General features: G+C 32.1%; 3 protein-coding genes across 3 annotated transcripts; 2 read left to right on the forward strand and 1 right to left on the reverse strand.

The window, feature by feature from the left end:
• The first annotated feature begins 502 nt into the window (after positions 1-502).
• LOC134725136 (uncharacterized) lies at positions 503-5,400 on the forward strand. The gene is made up of 6 exons (XM_063588739.1): positions 503-692; positions 1,261-1,479; positions 1,864-2,351; positions 2,794-3,045; positions 3,425-3,523; positions 3,884-5,400. Exons 1-6 carry the CDS (start codon positions 503-505, stop codon positions 4,964-4,966), a joined length of 2,331 nt encoding a protein of 776 aa, XP_063444809.1. The 3' UTR covers positions 4,967-5,400.
• Positions 5,401-6,807: 1,407 nt separating this feature from the next.
• LOC134727021 (ATP-dependent DNA helicase RecQ-like) lies at positions 6,808-9,687 on the reverse strand. The gene is made up of 2 exons (XM_063591410.1): positions 9,036-9,687; positions 6,808-8,347 (listed from the first exon to the last, which is right to left on the reverse strand). Exons 1-2 carry the CDS (start codon positions 9,494-9,496, stop codon positions 7,240-7,242), a joined length of 1,569 nt encoding a protein of 522 aa, XP_063447480.1. The 5' UTR covers positions 9,497-9,687; the 3' UTR covers positions 6,808-7,239.
• Positions 9,688-10,607: 920 nt separating this feature from the next.
• On the forward strand, positions 10,608-12,762 carry LOC134708509 (metallothionein 20-I isoforms A and B-like). The gene is made up of 3 exons (XM_063569120.1): positions 10,608-10,635; positions 11,331-11,453; positions 12,689-12,762. The coding sequence occupies exons 1-3, from the start codon at positions 10,608-10,610 to the stop codon at positions 12,760-12,762; spliced, it is 225 nt and encodes a 74-aa protein (XP_063425190.1).
• The last annotated feature ends 2,382 nt before the right edge of the window (positions 12,763-15,144 follow it).

Below are 15,144 nucleotides of genomic sequence, written 5' to 3' on the forward strand. Positions count from 1 at the left end.
TAAGCATTTTAAGAATTAATTATATAAATATAAATCATGTACAGTACTTCATTTAAATACCAATTCAGTCTTTCCTAGAGGGCCTTTCAGCATTTCTTTATTATTTTCAGTTCATTGAGATATACATTGTATATGTACTAGGTAATTTGAAATCAAAATAATTCTTCATATATATATATATATATGTAATAAGAAAAAATCTGTTCGGCACACATTGATCTTCTTCACATGCAACTAGTTGATGTGGTACTTATATTTGTTGGGAGCATTTGTATAAGAGTTTGCACTTTATAAAATATTTCTGTTCTTAGGTTGTGTTTTGAATTGACTCTTTGACACAATCCCTTTGTCCATTCGCAACAACATGGTGTTTCAAAAAAATATTTATGCAACATTTTTTGGTTCACCTTCAGTTCTCAAATATTATTTGCTTTCCACCGTGATTGAGTTTTAATTATCACAACATCTGCAGTTGTACTGTACATTATTAGATATACATTACATGACCAGCAAATCTCAATGGTTTATTTTATTTCTTCAGGTTTATACTACCTTCAACCGAGCAGGACTTAGTAGTTCCTACAAGTCCACACTGAATACAATTGATAAGCTATGTGAGAAATTTGATGAGCCTGTGAAGAGATGGACAGAGAAACTCAGCAGTGAAACAATAGATCAGAACACTTCATTAGGTATACTTAATTATTAATTATAATTATATATAAGGCATGTTCATTTTTACCTACATGTACATGATGTCCATGTACATGCAATATAAAAAGATATGGTATGATTGACAATGAGACAACTCTCCACAAGAGGCCAAAATGACACAGAAATTAACAACTACAAATGTAAAGGTCACCCTATGGCCGTCAACAATGAGCAAAACCCATACCGCATAGTCAGCTATAAAATGCCCCTAAATGAGCCAAAAACAAATATGTAACACATTAACAAAGGACAACCACTGAATTACAGGCCTGTAACTATTTAATGAAAGTGTAAAAGGGAGACAAATTCTCTTAATAAAGATGCTTAAATGCTTTTATATCCATGATATCTATTTATTATATGATACATTACTTAAGTGAAAATATATATACACGAAAACTATTATATATAGTACATGAACGTTAGTAAGAAAATGTGATATGGATGCCAAACAAAGGTTACAAGAAGTGTATATACTAGTATACATGTATAAATCGTTTTATTATATTAAAATCTTGATATCATTTGTATTATTTTGTTTTTAAGGTGATCATACATATTCAGCAACCAGTGATGAAAGTAATGTAGAGAACATTGCCACAGATGATAACATTCTACACATCCAAAGTCCACCAGTAATGTACATAGCAGAACCTATAACAGATGCATGTACCACTTCAGATTTTACCTCATTAGATACATGTCAAGAGACAGTTCCAAATACAGACTCTCCTATGGAAAAGCAGTATGACTTTGTGGATAATGGTAAGCACATGTAATGTGTATTTTCTGTGTGGCTTCCTTATTTTTTTAGAGTAACTCACACTACCGGTAATCTAGAACCACTGAAGTGTTTAAGAAGAACAAGGAAATAGCTGTCAAAAATAACTTCAAAGCTGTCACTGTCAGTATTGTAATTTTGTTAATATGAGGGTCTAAGTGTGGTGTATATTTATATTGGTTCTTTTCCTTTATCTAAAACTGAATTGGGGAAATGCTGAGACTTATAAGAGAAAACAGCTTATTTTTGATTCATGGCGTCTCGATGAGACACTAATATTTTGTATACATGTGTATCTTGCCAAGTTGTAATTTACCTATCTAATTCTTATATATGTTCTGTGTATCAAATTTGAATTTATTTTACAGGTACATCTGTTCCACCTGGAACTACTTTATGTAGCATAGAAAACAACACATCTTATTACACACCAATGCAACCATCAGTACCATGTGAAGAAGATTCTCCATATACAACTAAGTCGTCAGAAGCAATTCAGGAAACAGGTTCTTTCCAAATCATTATGGACAACTTGAATATGAACCAAAAGACTAGACACAAGACTGAAGATACCAGCAACAAGGTGCACAACTTGGTCCATTCAATGGCAGTTAATGATAGAGCAACACCAACCGACCCGCTAGACGAGATACACCCTCAAGCTGACATTCTATCACTATCTAATGAATTGTTCATTCCAAGTGACAATGACATACACAATCTGAATGAAGATTTTAAAATTTTGATCCAAAGAGCTTTAGTAGACAACATCCCAGGACTATCTGAGTACCGACAAGTTGTGCAGTACCATATACTACATGAGTTTTCACAACAGGCTGAAAAGAAGAGCACAGTTGTGAGTCTTAAATAATTGTAACATTTTGCATGTAACATCGTATAACAATCTCACCCTTTCTTTTTTGGATGATCAATGCATATGAATGGAGACGTGTCTTTATCCTGTGTTAAGACCCCCCTCCCCTTTTTTTTTAAATGGCTGGATCTGCCCCTGCACCCTGCCATCAATGTAATTAATAATTCGATATATATGGTGTAAATAATAATCATGTTCAGACAATAAGAAAATGCATTAAATAAAAGGGAGAAATATTGCTGAAGAAAAAAGATATTATATTAACATTGAAAATTGTTCAACTTAAAAATGAGAGAGAAAAAATACTGCCAATGTGTTCTGCATAAATTTTAATTTTAATCAAAACAAGTTCTTGGTGTTTTCTGTAAAAAAATTTAACATATTATTCTTTTTTATAATTATATTATGTTGCTTTTATTTCCAGATACCATTAGGAATTCTTGAGAAGGATGAAAACATCACAGAACAAATGATTGATGTAATTACACATTTACAACAGTATGTGCCAAAGAGGGACAAGAAATTAAAGCCATTATTGTTGGGTGGCGATGCCTTGAGTGTTGAGAGGGGTGAAGCTGCACAGAAAGCCAGAATTGATGCAGTGACATGTGAAGACAGATTAGATGGCTTTATATGGAAAAGTGAAGATTGGCATGGCCATGTTATATCACTACAGGTATATATATATCTATTTTTCCTAGTTCCTCTATACAGTTGTAAGTGCTACTAAATTAAGGAAATTAATATGGAATTTTAAACTCTCATTTATCATCATATTACTATTATAGTGGAATTTCGCTAAATCCCAAGTCTAGTTGTTGTATCTGATATTCTCATCGATGAACAAAATCCGAAAATAGTATCATGTATACAACTTGAAAATGAACCTCTTATATATTTATCATACGAAAAGCCTTTGCATCATTATTATTTATACATTTCCATGAGTCGTATGAATTTATTTGTTCTATTTCAAACAATGCTTAAACAATTATGTATACATGTACATGTAACAAATAAATTTATTTGTTCTAAATATTTTTTATTATTTTCAGGATACCTTCAACCTCCATTTCAAGGGTTCTTCATCTGGTGAAATGGGAACATTGTTCCAATTGAAAAATAAATTTGACAGAAGAGGTGTGAAATCAGAGGTACATATACATAAATTTCTTTCCATTTACAAATGTTAGTTTTGTGAAACATTAACAAACATGATAAGAAAAGAGCAAATTATCTAACATTGCAAAAATTACAGTGGGAATGTATTGAAACGGTGAAGATTGTTTCATGATTATCATAATTATTTACATGACAGTTTACAACTGGTTTTGATATATTTTATCTTCATAAAGATTCTTTTCTGTTGAATGTTATATGCATGTATTTGGTATGAAGACTGGGTAATGAGACAACTATTCGCCCAAATGAAGTTGATGTATATTGTATAACTTTCAAATAAAATGTAATTTTTATATTTCAACCTTAATTTTTTTCTTTTCTCTTCTTTATAGGTGAAAGATGCAGTAAATGATTGTAGAGAATTTTTAAGATTTGTAACAAGAGGATATATAATTCTTGGAGCCATGCACTTGTTAGGTTTTGATTCTTTAGATAAATTTAAAGACCTCAATCATACTTCCGACACTCAAAAGAAGGAATTCCTGGAAAAACTTTCACAAGACATAGTAGACAAGTACATTGCTACAGAAAAATTTGATTTAGAAGCATTTAAACAAACCAATACACAAGAAGAAGGAAGACATATGTGTGGATATCCGGGGTGCAAGAAAAGTTTTGCTGTAGATGGGAAATGTAGATCCAAACACAGGTTTCGGTGTCCGTATAAAGAGTTTGAAGGTGTTATACAGCCAAATAATGAGAATGACCAACAAGTCCAAAGCACCATTGAGGTCGAAAAAGATAAGAAGGAAGACTTTAAACGCAACTACAGCTGCAGTTTGTTGAGGGATGGGCTTTTTGACTGGTGTAGAGAAGATGCTGCAAGAGAAAATGATGGTGAACGTTTAGTTAGAATGTGGCGATTTGACATTCTAAAATTCGCTTTAAACAATCATGTAAAATACAGACTATTAGCTTTTAAATTACATGCACAACTGTTAGCAATATTGCCTCCGAAACAAGCCTTTCAATTGAAAAACAATCGAACTGTTAACATACACGGTGGAAAGGGTGCTAATGTTCCAGGAGACCTTGCTCTCGAGTTTATGAACATGAGGGCAAAAGATGCGTTAAACTCTCTCAGAGGCAACATGACAAGTGCTTCAATTGAAAGGTGCGGGAGAAGTCTCCAAGGCTGCAATGACATCATAGATTCCTATACAACAGGATTAAACCAATTTTTTGGAAAGCCTTCAAACACCAAGCCATCAATTCAGAAAGATATTGACATTCTTGTAAAACATTTACAACCAGAAGAACTTTTTCAAGACATTCCAGGAAGATGTCACAGGACATTTGACAGTATAAGCTCAAATTGCTTAACCAAGTTGGATGGACAAAAATTGAACTCTTGGCTCACCAGCAAAAAAGAAGAATTTTCAAAGACACAAAGACTACGGTCTTATTTAGTTTAATTACAAATTTAGTGCTTTGATTTATAAATAGTATGATGGTGCTACATATTTTACCGAACATGTACATTTTTTATTTCTTGTTTGATGAGCTTCATATTTTTTAGTAGTGCTTTTAATGTGTCCTTCTTTTGAGTTTAAATTGATGTGTGCTTCTTTTGTTCGTACATATGTGCTGTTAGTGCTTTTAGTGTATCGATGTGTCCTGCTTTGTGTTCAAGTTAATGTTCTGGTTGTTTATATTGATAAAAGTGGCTGTTGTCTGTACATATTTACCTTTTTTTTGTCTATTATTTTGTGTTTTTTTTTTGTACATATTGAAGTGTGCTACATGTATATATTGATGTGTGTCCTACATGTTTATATTGATGTGTGTCCTACATGTTTATATTGATTTGTGTGCTGCTTTTGATTGTACATATTGAAGAGTGCTGTCTGCTGAGTCTGTTTGTATTGTGTTGTTTGTTTATAATGATGTATACTACTTGTGTTTTGATGTGAGCTGCTTTTGTTCGTACATATTTGCTGTTATCATGGTTATATGCTATTTTTTTCCAATCAACTTGGTAATTGATTTCTGGAGTACTTAACTAGTTTCTAAAAAATAATATTAATTTGAATAGAAATTAAAATCATGAATTTGAATTGTTTGAAATTAAGTTGGTACATTTGAATTTATATTAAATTCAGTATCTGATACATGTACTCATTTTTTGGTTGGATAATTGTTATTTTAAATGTTTATTTTTAATGATGTTTACTTTGAGGCAACACTAGTCTTTTTGTTTGTTAAACTTAGGTATTAAAGAAATTTTGATAAGGTCTTTCTAGTAATGAAGAAAATCTGTTTTAAGTAAATATAAATGCCTCCTATCATATATACATGTACATGTGTGTGTTTAGTTTTATTTATGATACATTTTAATTTATTTTGATCTATTCAGATCTTAAATAAAATTTGAATACAACTTGCATTGTTTTGATTCTATATACTTGTCAGTTTCAGTTATCAAATAAAAGTCTTTAATGATTGTTAATTCAGAAACTTGTTATTCTTTGTGTTGTGGTTGATGATCCAGTGAGTACAGCTAATTTCCACTGTTGGTTTTCTCCATACCCTTTGTTGGTGTACCATAACAAAATTTACAAACCTCTAGCTTAAAGAAAGTAGAAACATACCAAATGGGACAATTCAAGGTTAGGTTGGTGCCATCAATTTTAAACCTGTTAAAATCCACCAAATTCAATACAATGAAATACATGTCTCTTGGTGGCAATCATACCACAATATATGTTTAAAACCATTGAGAAATTAAACAAGACAAACAGCAGACATAATAACACTAAAAACTCTGAAATACAACAAATAACTGGAGTTATCCTAGAAGAAGTTACTGTACCATGTGTAATGTCTGGACTAATTGATAACTTATTTATGTATGTGCCTGTTCCAAGTCATGAGCCTGTTATTCAGTGGTTGTCGTTTGTTTATGTGTTACATATTTGTTTTTCGTTAATGAATTGTTTTACATTGTCTTATCTGGGCCTTTTATAGCTGACTATGCGGTATGGGCTTTGCTCATTGTTGAAGGCTGTACGGTGACCGTTGTTAATGTCTGTGTCATTTTTGTCTTTTGTGGATAGTTGTCTCATTGGCAATCATACCACATCTTCTTTTTTATATCATTTTATATTCTTGAATTAATGTTTACTATTGTACACCTTGTACCCATCAAACAAACAAGCACACAACAAATTTTGGCAATGAAAAGTCAGTGCAAATAAATAACTATAATATTTCTATTTATTTTAAAAGTACACAAGACAATCATGACATTGTGGATATGTTATGTATGAGAAATATTTATGTTACATTGTACTCAAAAAAATACTTATCAACTCAGTATTGTCAGAAATCCCACACATACCATGCATACAGTTGTACGTATCTTTATCTGAGCATTAAAAATTGAACATCTACAGACATGTAGATTACACGATAAAAAAAATAGAACTTGGATGAGTTTATGAAATCCCACACATACCATGCAAACAGTTGTACGTATCTTTATCTGAGCATTTAAAATTGAACATCCATAGACCTGTAGGTTTACACGATAAAAAAAAACTGAACTTGGTTGAGTTTATGAAAATACATTGTAAATATTGTATGTTGCATTTCAAAAACAAAATTCATGCAATATTTGGACACAAAAAATTTAGAACTTTTGAAAATACATTGTACATATTGTATGACCCTACATCACTGTATGTACTTAGACTTCTTCAATAAGTGTTAAAATATCTGCAGCAAGCTCAGGGCTAACAAGTCCTAGAGATATCACATCATCTTCACATAACAAATATGGTGCATTTTTTACAATGTGGTCTAAAGCAAAGTCCTCTAACTCACATGAAAGTTCACTTTCTTCCTCAATAAGACATTCTTTGTAGTCTAATAAGTTTTCACGAAGTAATCGTCGTTGTTCAAGAGAAAGATCTCTTTTAATACCAGTGTTAAAGTCTTCATCAAGAACCGATGAGTTATTTAATTCCCTACCTAGAAATTGGCTTTCACTACAGAATCCACAGACACACTTTAATTTGCAGTTACTACAGCATGTACAAGGAGGATCAGGCTTTATAACACTATAACCACTAGTATCTAATTGAAAGTACGCACACAAAGTATTCCTTAAACAGTCTTCAGTCTTAAAAAATTCTCGCACTTCTTCTGAACAGTTTCCCTTAGCCAAGTCATATCCACTGAAGTAGATAATTGAAACGGCTGAGCAACCATCTCTGCCTGCCCTGCCACTTTCTTGTGAGAATTGCTCTAGACCTCGTGGCCCTCCCCAGTGAATGACACGCTTAATGTCAGGAATGTCTATACCCATTCCAAACGCAATGGTAGCAAAAACAACACGCAGAGAACTGTCAAGTTTCTGAAACTCATCCAACACATGACTTTTATTGATATCAGCAGTCGAACGGTGAAACATTCCTATCAATCTATTATCTAGAGATACACTTCTGTCATGTAATGAAATTCTGAAATACTCATACAAATTGGAACAAGATACAATATTTCTGCAATATATGATTGTCTTTTTGGTTGATTTTTCAAATTTAAGTAGGTCGTTAATCAACCAGTCTAAATCTGCCAAATTCTTACTACTTTTTTGCACATAATATGATAAATTTGGTCTTTCTGGTATCACGGAAATAATGCACGTTTTTTTCATGTCCATATCAAGAGTTTTCATAATGTCTTTCTTTATTGATCTTGTTGCAGTTGCTGTTAAAGTCACAAAAGTAGTTTTTTTTGGAACAACAGATCGAAGTTCTCCAAGATGACTATACTCCTTGCGAAATTCACCACCCCTGAAATAGCAAAAAAGAAATATATAATGTACAGAAATAAACTGACAATCTTCTTAATGCATTAAATGAAGCATACACACAACTCCTTCTTTCCATTTTGAGGCAACCCAATCTATTGGGAAGCATTTTAATCATTTGTTTTTCAATGAAATTTTATAGTTTTAAAACCAAAAAATAAATCTGTTAACCCTTTTGCTGCCAGGTGTTTTTCAGGGTTGCATTTCATATGCCAGAAAATACTACATTGTACCACTCAACATTAATGACGTTACATGCCAAACAGTGACTTCATACCGTATAAATGACCGTTACATTGAAAGCCAATGTTTTAATAAATTAAAACATGGACATAAATGTCCCTCCAGCAGTCGGTGTGGACATGTCCATGTCTGTCATATGATATTTGTTTTTCATAATTGTTATGTTAAAGTTTAGTTGTTGTCTCAACTGAATTGTTCAGATGAAGCTGTCTTTTAAACATCTAATATCCATATCATCTGAACTTTTGTGGATAGCTATAGTTGTCTCGTTGGCCAACATACCATACCCACATCTCCTTTTTCATTTTGTGACATACAAAATTGTTGCCTTCATATAACATGTATAAATTTAATCAGTTAACCTTTAACTGTTCATAAAAAAAATAATAGATAAATACACATTATATAAATTATATCGTAAAAATTACCATTGTGTTATACAGTGAGCCTCATCTATAACAACTGCCTTCAAATTGTCGTGGAAAACACCCTGTGTAATACATCTCCGCCATGGACCTTTATTCAATACTGCTTCAGGAGAGGAAAACACAATGGAGAATTCACCCTCGATAATTCGTGCCGGAAAACTTTTGTCTGTTTGCTTTTCCCCAAGGAATGTAGCACTAACACCATTGTTTTCAAGTTTGGTAACCTGGTCAATCATTAGGGCTTGGATAGGTGATATAACAAGCACTGTCCCTTTGGCGTGGGTTACAAGTTCGTACAATTCTGGCAAATGTGAGTAAATTTTGGACTTGCCGTAACCAGTTGGCAGAACAACGAAGGTATCCTGACAGTTAAATATGGATGTAATAGCGAGCTTTTGTTTTTCTTTAAATATAAAGTCATATTTAGCTTCTAAATCTTGTGGGGCTTCAACGATGTCCATGTTTTTGTTTTGAATTCAACAACCGGAAACTACGGAAGTGAGTTCTGCGCAAAATCATGCATAATTATAATGACCTGCGATCTGATTGGGCCCTCTCAGCGACAGGGCTGCTGACGCGTCCAATGATCATGAAGAATTCAAGCCCTCGAAAGGTGGAGAGAATCGGAGACGGTAAGGGCTTGAATTATTCGAGTTAATCATCAAATATCATTTGATATAATTTAACATAGCAAATCATAAACATTTATACGGCAACGTGCCAGAACATATAAAAATAATAATATTATGATGTTTACAAATCATCACCTGACATAAACCGTGTGCAAAATTCCGGTTCAATCTAATTACTATGTCATGACGCAGAAATATATAGATTTTAACATGAGGCTCTCGAGAAGGGTTTATATGTTGTTCGACGTACATCTTGTTTATAAAACGTAAATATACATTAAGAATTGAGTACACATAAAATGTAGAATGATGTGATTCGATGAGATTATATTTTTTATAGTAATTTAAACTAAGTCGTTGTTAAGTTAAGCTAGACAGAAATATTGATTATGACATATGACGTAGTATACACTATGTCGGCCCTCAGATGGCATAGTTTTGCACACGAAATGTTTTAATATAATATAGATATCGGCATAGAGGCAAAACATCACGTGACATACACCGTGTGCAAAACTCTTGACCAATGTTATTACTATGTTCTGACGCAGTAAGATATAAATATGGACATGAGGCTCTCGGGAAGGATTTATATGTTGTTCAACATACATTGTAGTTATTAAATGTAAATATGCCTTAGGGAAAAAAGTACAAATAAATTATAGAATGATGTTAGTCGATCATATGTTTTTCACTAATTTAAGCCTAGTCTCTGTTAAGTTAAGCTAGACTAAAAATGATGATAATGACATACGACATAGTATGCACTATGTTGAACCTCAGATGACATAGTTTTGCACACGAAATTTTCTATGTTAAACCTCAGATGACATAGTTTTGCACACGAAATCTTCTCAGATTGTTATATAAAAATGGACATACTACCAGAATACAACAATTCTATTTTATATCATTCAACAGACAAACCTCGACGAATAAAATGGCTGGACCTTGTAACTGCATTGCAAGTAAGTACTTTACATATATAAACTATTTTATAGAAATTTTACCTAACATATAATATTTGGTAATAATTAAAACAAATAGATGCTATGTATCTTGTTTCTAACAAAATGTTAAACAGTAAATTTTGGATAATTGAAAAATTAAAGACTTTAATCAAAATTGGTGCTATAATACCTACCAGTAGAGATATTGATAGATGTGTTATTTTTGTAATCCAGGATAGAGAATGAATTGTTATCAATATGAATTGTAAGATATTAAAGTATTATGCATAAGTTGTACACTCTTCTATTTATTTTGTCCTGCGTTCCCTCCCCTGTTACATGCCCGCCTTACTTATTAGTTACTGATAAGTGTAAAGGACAACATTTCATTATCCATGGGTAGGGCAGACGGGTTACTAAGGACTGAATATCTATTTAATATGTTGCTATCCACACTAAGTGTTTCCCATTGTCTTACCAGGGTAGAATATTTATTTTCAAAATGCTCATCGCTGGCTCTATCCGAAAATCAGATATTCATTAAACTTTCTTGGGTTTTGTTGATTTTTTTCATGCAATTATTATAATCTTGAATATCAAGGTACTGCTAAAGATAATCCAAAGTTTGCCATTTATGTAATTTAAGTGAAAATTTAAAGAATAATTGTGAGTCCCTAAAAATCACTTATATTGTTGTTTTACTTTATGTGTAGCAAACGTGTGTATCTGTGGTACCGGATGCAGCAAGAAATGTTGTCGATGTGGAGACCTCTGCAAATGTGCAGGACTTAATGGATGCGCATGTTCCGGATGTACAGTCGTTTGCAGATGTTCAGGTTTGTTTATATTTACAACTTTTAAGTAGATTTTCATTTTATTTACATAATTTGATTTTTTACATACAATATAATAAGAAGATGTGCGAGGTCTTGTTCTTCTAGATTAAAGTATCAATAAGTACACATGGAAATGATTCAGTGTTGAGACGCCATAAACAATCTCTAAACGGCACGACCGTGGTCAATTTCTTAAAATCAACAAAACGGATAGATATGATGTCGAATTAATGTACCTATAATTGTACATATATAACAACTTATAATTTATCATGTTGATATTTTACAAAGACAATAGTATTTTCAGTGTTTTCCTTTTGCAGAACCAGTTAATGCCTTAAATTGTATACATATGTGTTAAAAATCCGAATGGATAAAGTATTTGACTGTATTATGATTTTTATTTGTTTGCATTTGTTTGTACCTATGAAATTGTTTCGAAAATGTCCTGATACAAAATAGGTTTTATTACTTGTGCAAATGTCCTGATTAAGGAAAAAGTGTTTGAAATATTGGAGATGGGGTCGTGGGGTGGGGTCGGTGTGTTATTTAAAAAAAGGTTATATTCTTAATTTCCGGAACTAAAAAATCGTTTCAGAAGGGAAGTTAAAGAAATAACTTGCTGTATGTATTCGTTTAACATTGTTTAGATTCTTTTTTCATTTCTAAATTAAAAGGAAAACATATGTTCATTTATTCAAAAAAAAAATATCAATGTTCGAAAAAAATATAAACTATTGGTGATTAAGAATTTTATTATGGACTTTAAACTGTCCTTATACACGACATTGAAATTTGATACAAACGCATAAAAACATTTAGCAGAAAGATTCGAAGAACATTTGTTTGCTAAAGTTTGTTCATAGAAGTCCCATGTTAGATTAAAGCAGTTTTGACTGACCTTTCAACACAATAAAATACCCTATGATCACATGCATAAAACTCAAACAGCGAACAAATGACATGGAGGCTACGTCGACAATGAGCAAAACCCGATATCGTATATAGCAAGGAATAAAATGAGATGATTGGGTTTAGTAAGTTCATGCGATATTGAGTTTTATATATACGGTATGCGGACAAAACAACTTTTTCATAACAGTTTAATGTGCAATTTGCACACATATAATTCTTCCATTAAAAAGGATTATCACCTTAATATGGAAATTTCATTTTAAACGTCTATATATTAATATTGATATATAAATAATATATATATATATGTATTATTTTAGGTACCTGTGAATGTGGATGTGATTGCACTGGTCCGACAGACTGCAATTGTGAATCTGGGTGCTCCTGCAATTGAAACAAAGACAGCCACAACGTTAACGTGCATAATCGTTTCATTCTTAGTCTAGTCATTCATATCATTCATACGTACATTTTAATTCGTTATGTTCACTTATATCAAATACACAATTTTTATAAATCTTTTTTGTTGTAAATATTTATTTTGTATTTAAAATGTTTTTAGTCAATAAATGTCAATTCAATTTAGTAAATGATTGTCGTTTTTGTAAAGCTTTTGTTGTTCAGTACAGTAGTATCTGGTTATCCCAAACATGCAAAAGACATTGTAGTTGTAACATAACTGATGAGAACAACGCAAGAAAGTTCTCCGAACATAGATGAAAAAAATTTCATCTACTTGCTATACACATAAAATGTAAAAATTTCATTTCAACTCGTCCATCGAACCAATTGATTAGGGTACGTAATGCATGAAATGTACAGCAACGCGTAGACAACGGAGCTGTATCAGATTGTCGTCAAAAAGTCGACCTGTTTCGATTGTTTCTAAAAGAAAAGGAACGAAAGATACCAGAGATAACAGCCAGAACATAGATTAAAAATCAACTGAAACCCAGTAACAGGTTGAAAAATTTAGGGTGAGAATTCAAAGAACTAAAAAGGGGCAGTGACAAATATTTCATGTAAAATAACCTTCTTTTTCTTATTTTTGACTTTGGACTTTGTTTTGAAATGTAGTTTCACTTTTCAAATTCGGTATTTATTCTGATGTAAGATCCATGTGGTAAAAATCACGTTTCACGTTGAAAATAGAGAGCACCAAAAAAGGGTTGTTCCACAGGGAATATTTTTATCTTATGAACTCTACATTTGAAAGGGTTATTATTATTTTTATTTATTTAAAAGAGAAAAACGAATGTAAAACAAATTGTGAATGGTCTTTCTACCTTTCTCCGGCCATGGCTAAAAAATGAAAAAGGAAAAGCAGACAAATAATAGTACACAAAACACACCACAAAAAAGAAATACTAAGCAACATTAACACTACTAATAACCTGGGGTGATCTCAGATGCGTCGGATGGTTAAACAGATCCTAATTCACATGTGGCACTTATGTTATTTAGTAGTAGTAAACTCTTTGTGGATGTATGTGGTCAATGTTACAACCAGGGCTTCATTAAGCATTGATCTGATTCCCAATTCAAACAAAAAAACTTGAAAGTTGAGTTTTGTTGGTCACACCAAGCACGCACCATTCAAAAGTACACATACTTCTATTCAATTACTAGTATTATGTCAATGCCCAGTTGCATATCATCCAATATTAGCCGTTTGCCGTTCGACTGATATTTATCAATCAAAATTACATCACTCATACGAAAGAATTATCATTCCTCAATCGAAGTAGTTCTCTGGATCAAGGAATTGCAATGTGTGTGTGTGTGTGTGTGTACGGATAGTTCTGATTACTGTCAGGACTAGATCAGTCGTGTCTTACAACAAATAATATTTCCTCTTTATTAAGTATAATTGTTCCTTTAACTCTAATTTTCCCGTCTTTTATGTTCGTTAATGTTTTTGATTTGTAAATGTTGCACCTGGGCAAACAGATGTCTCACTGATCTTCTTTTGATGTTTTAATGAAAGCTTCGATCGTGTTGCAACTGAATAATTTATTTAATTAAATATTGCAAGTTGTTCCCACTATGAACTTCTCAATTACATGTTTGAGGAACGCCATTTATGAAGACAAATAGTAGAAAGAGGTAGACATTACATTCAACTGATACATGTAAAGAGGATTTGTTATTTTAGCCTTTTCATCCCTTGTCATATACAGGTATTCATCAATCAAAAATGTGTTATGGGTACTTAAAAAATTAGTATACCCTAGTCTGTTATGGCATATTTAAGTAACATTAATAAATACATTTGTTTGTATTAGTACCCCAATCAAACTGTGTTGTAGTGATGACTACGATTGATAACCAGACATGTACATATAAGACGACGCTTGTGGAGTGTTTAAAATTGTGAAGAATATGTGAAACTACAACGATTTTTTTTTCAATTTTCAACTGTCTGCTTTAACTTGTCCCCTCATGTTCATTGGTTCGGTGTAGCTTGGTTGTAATGTTTGCGGCGTACCAGACTAATAATCAGATAAAAAAAGAATGTATGCCCAATTAGCACAAACCGACACATATAGACTAATGTTATTGAAACATAGTAAGCAAGAACACGTTTAATGCACGAAATTAAGTTTATACAATTATAAAAAAAAAAAAAAAAAAAGCTCATAAAAAAGTTCACACATATAAAAATAGGCAGGACCATGCGCATGTGCAGTCAAATTGAAGTCTTTTATACTGAATTTAGAAATATTCCTTTATTTTGTTGTGTCAACATTTGAAATAATCGGCTTATTGAAACATT

The sequence above is a fragment of the Mytilus trossulus genome, chromosome 1 (genome assembly GCF_036588685.1).
Source record: "Mytilus trossulus isolate FHL-02 chromosome 1, PNRI_Mtr1.1.1.hap1, whole genome shotgun sequence".
Classification (NCBI taxonomy): Eukaryota; Metazoa; Mollusca; class Bivalvia; order Mytilida; family Mytilidae; genus Mytilus; species Mytilus trossulus.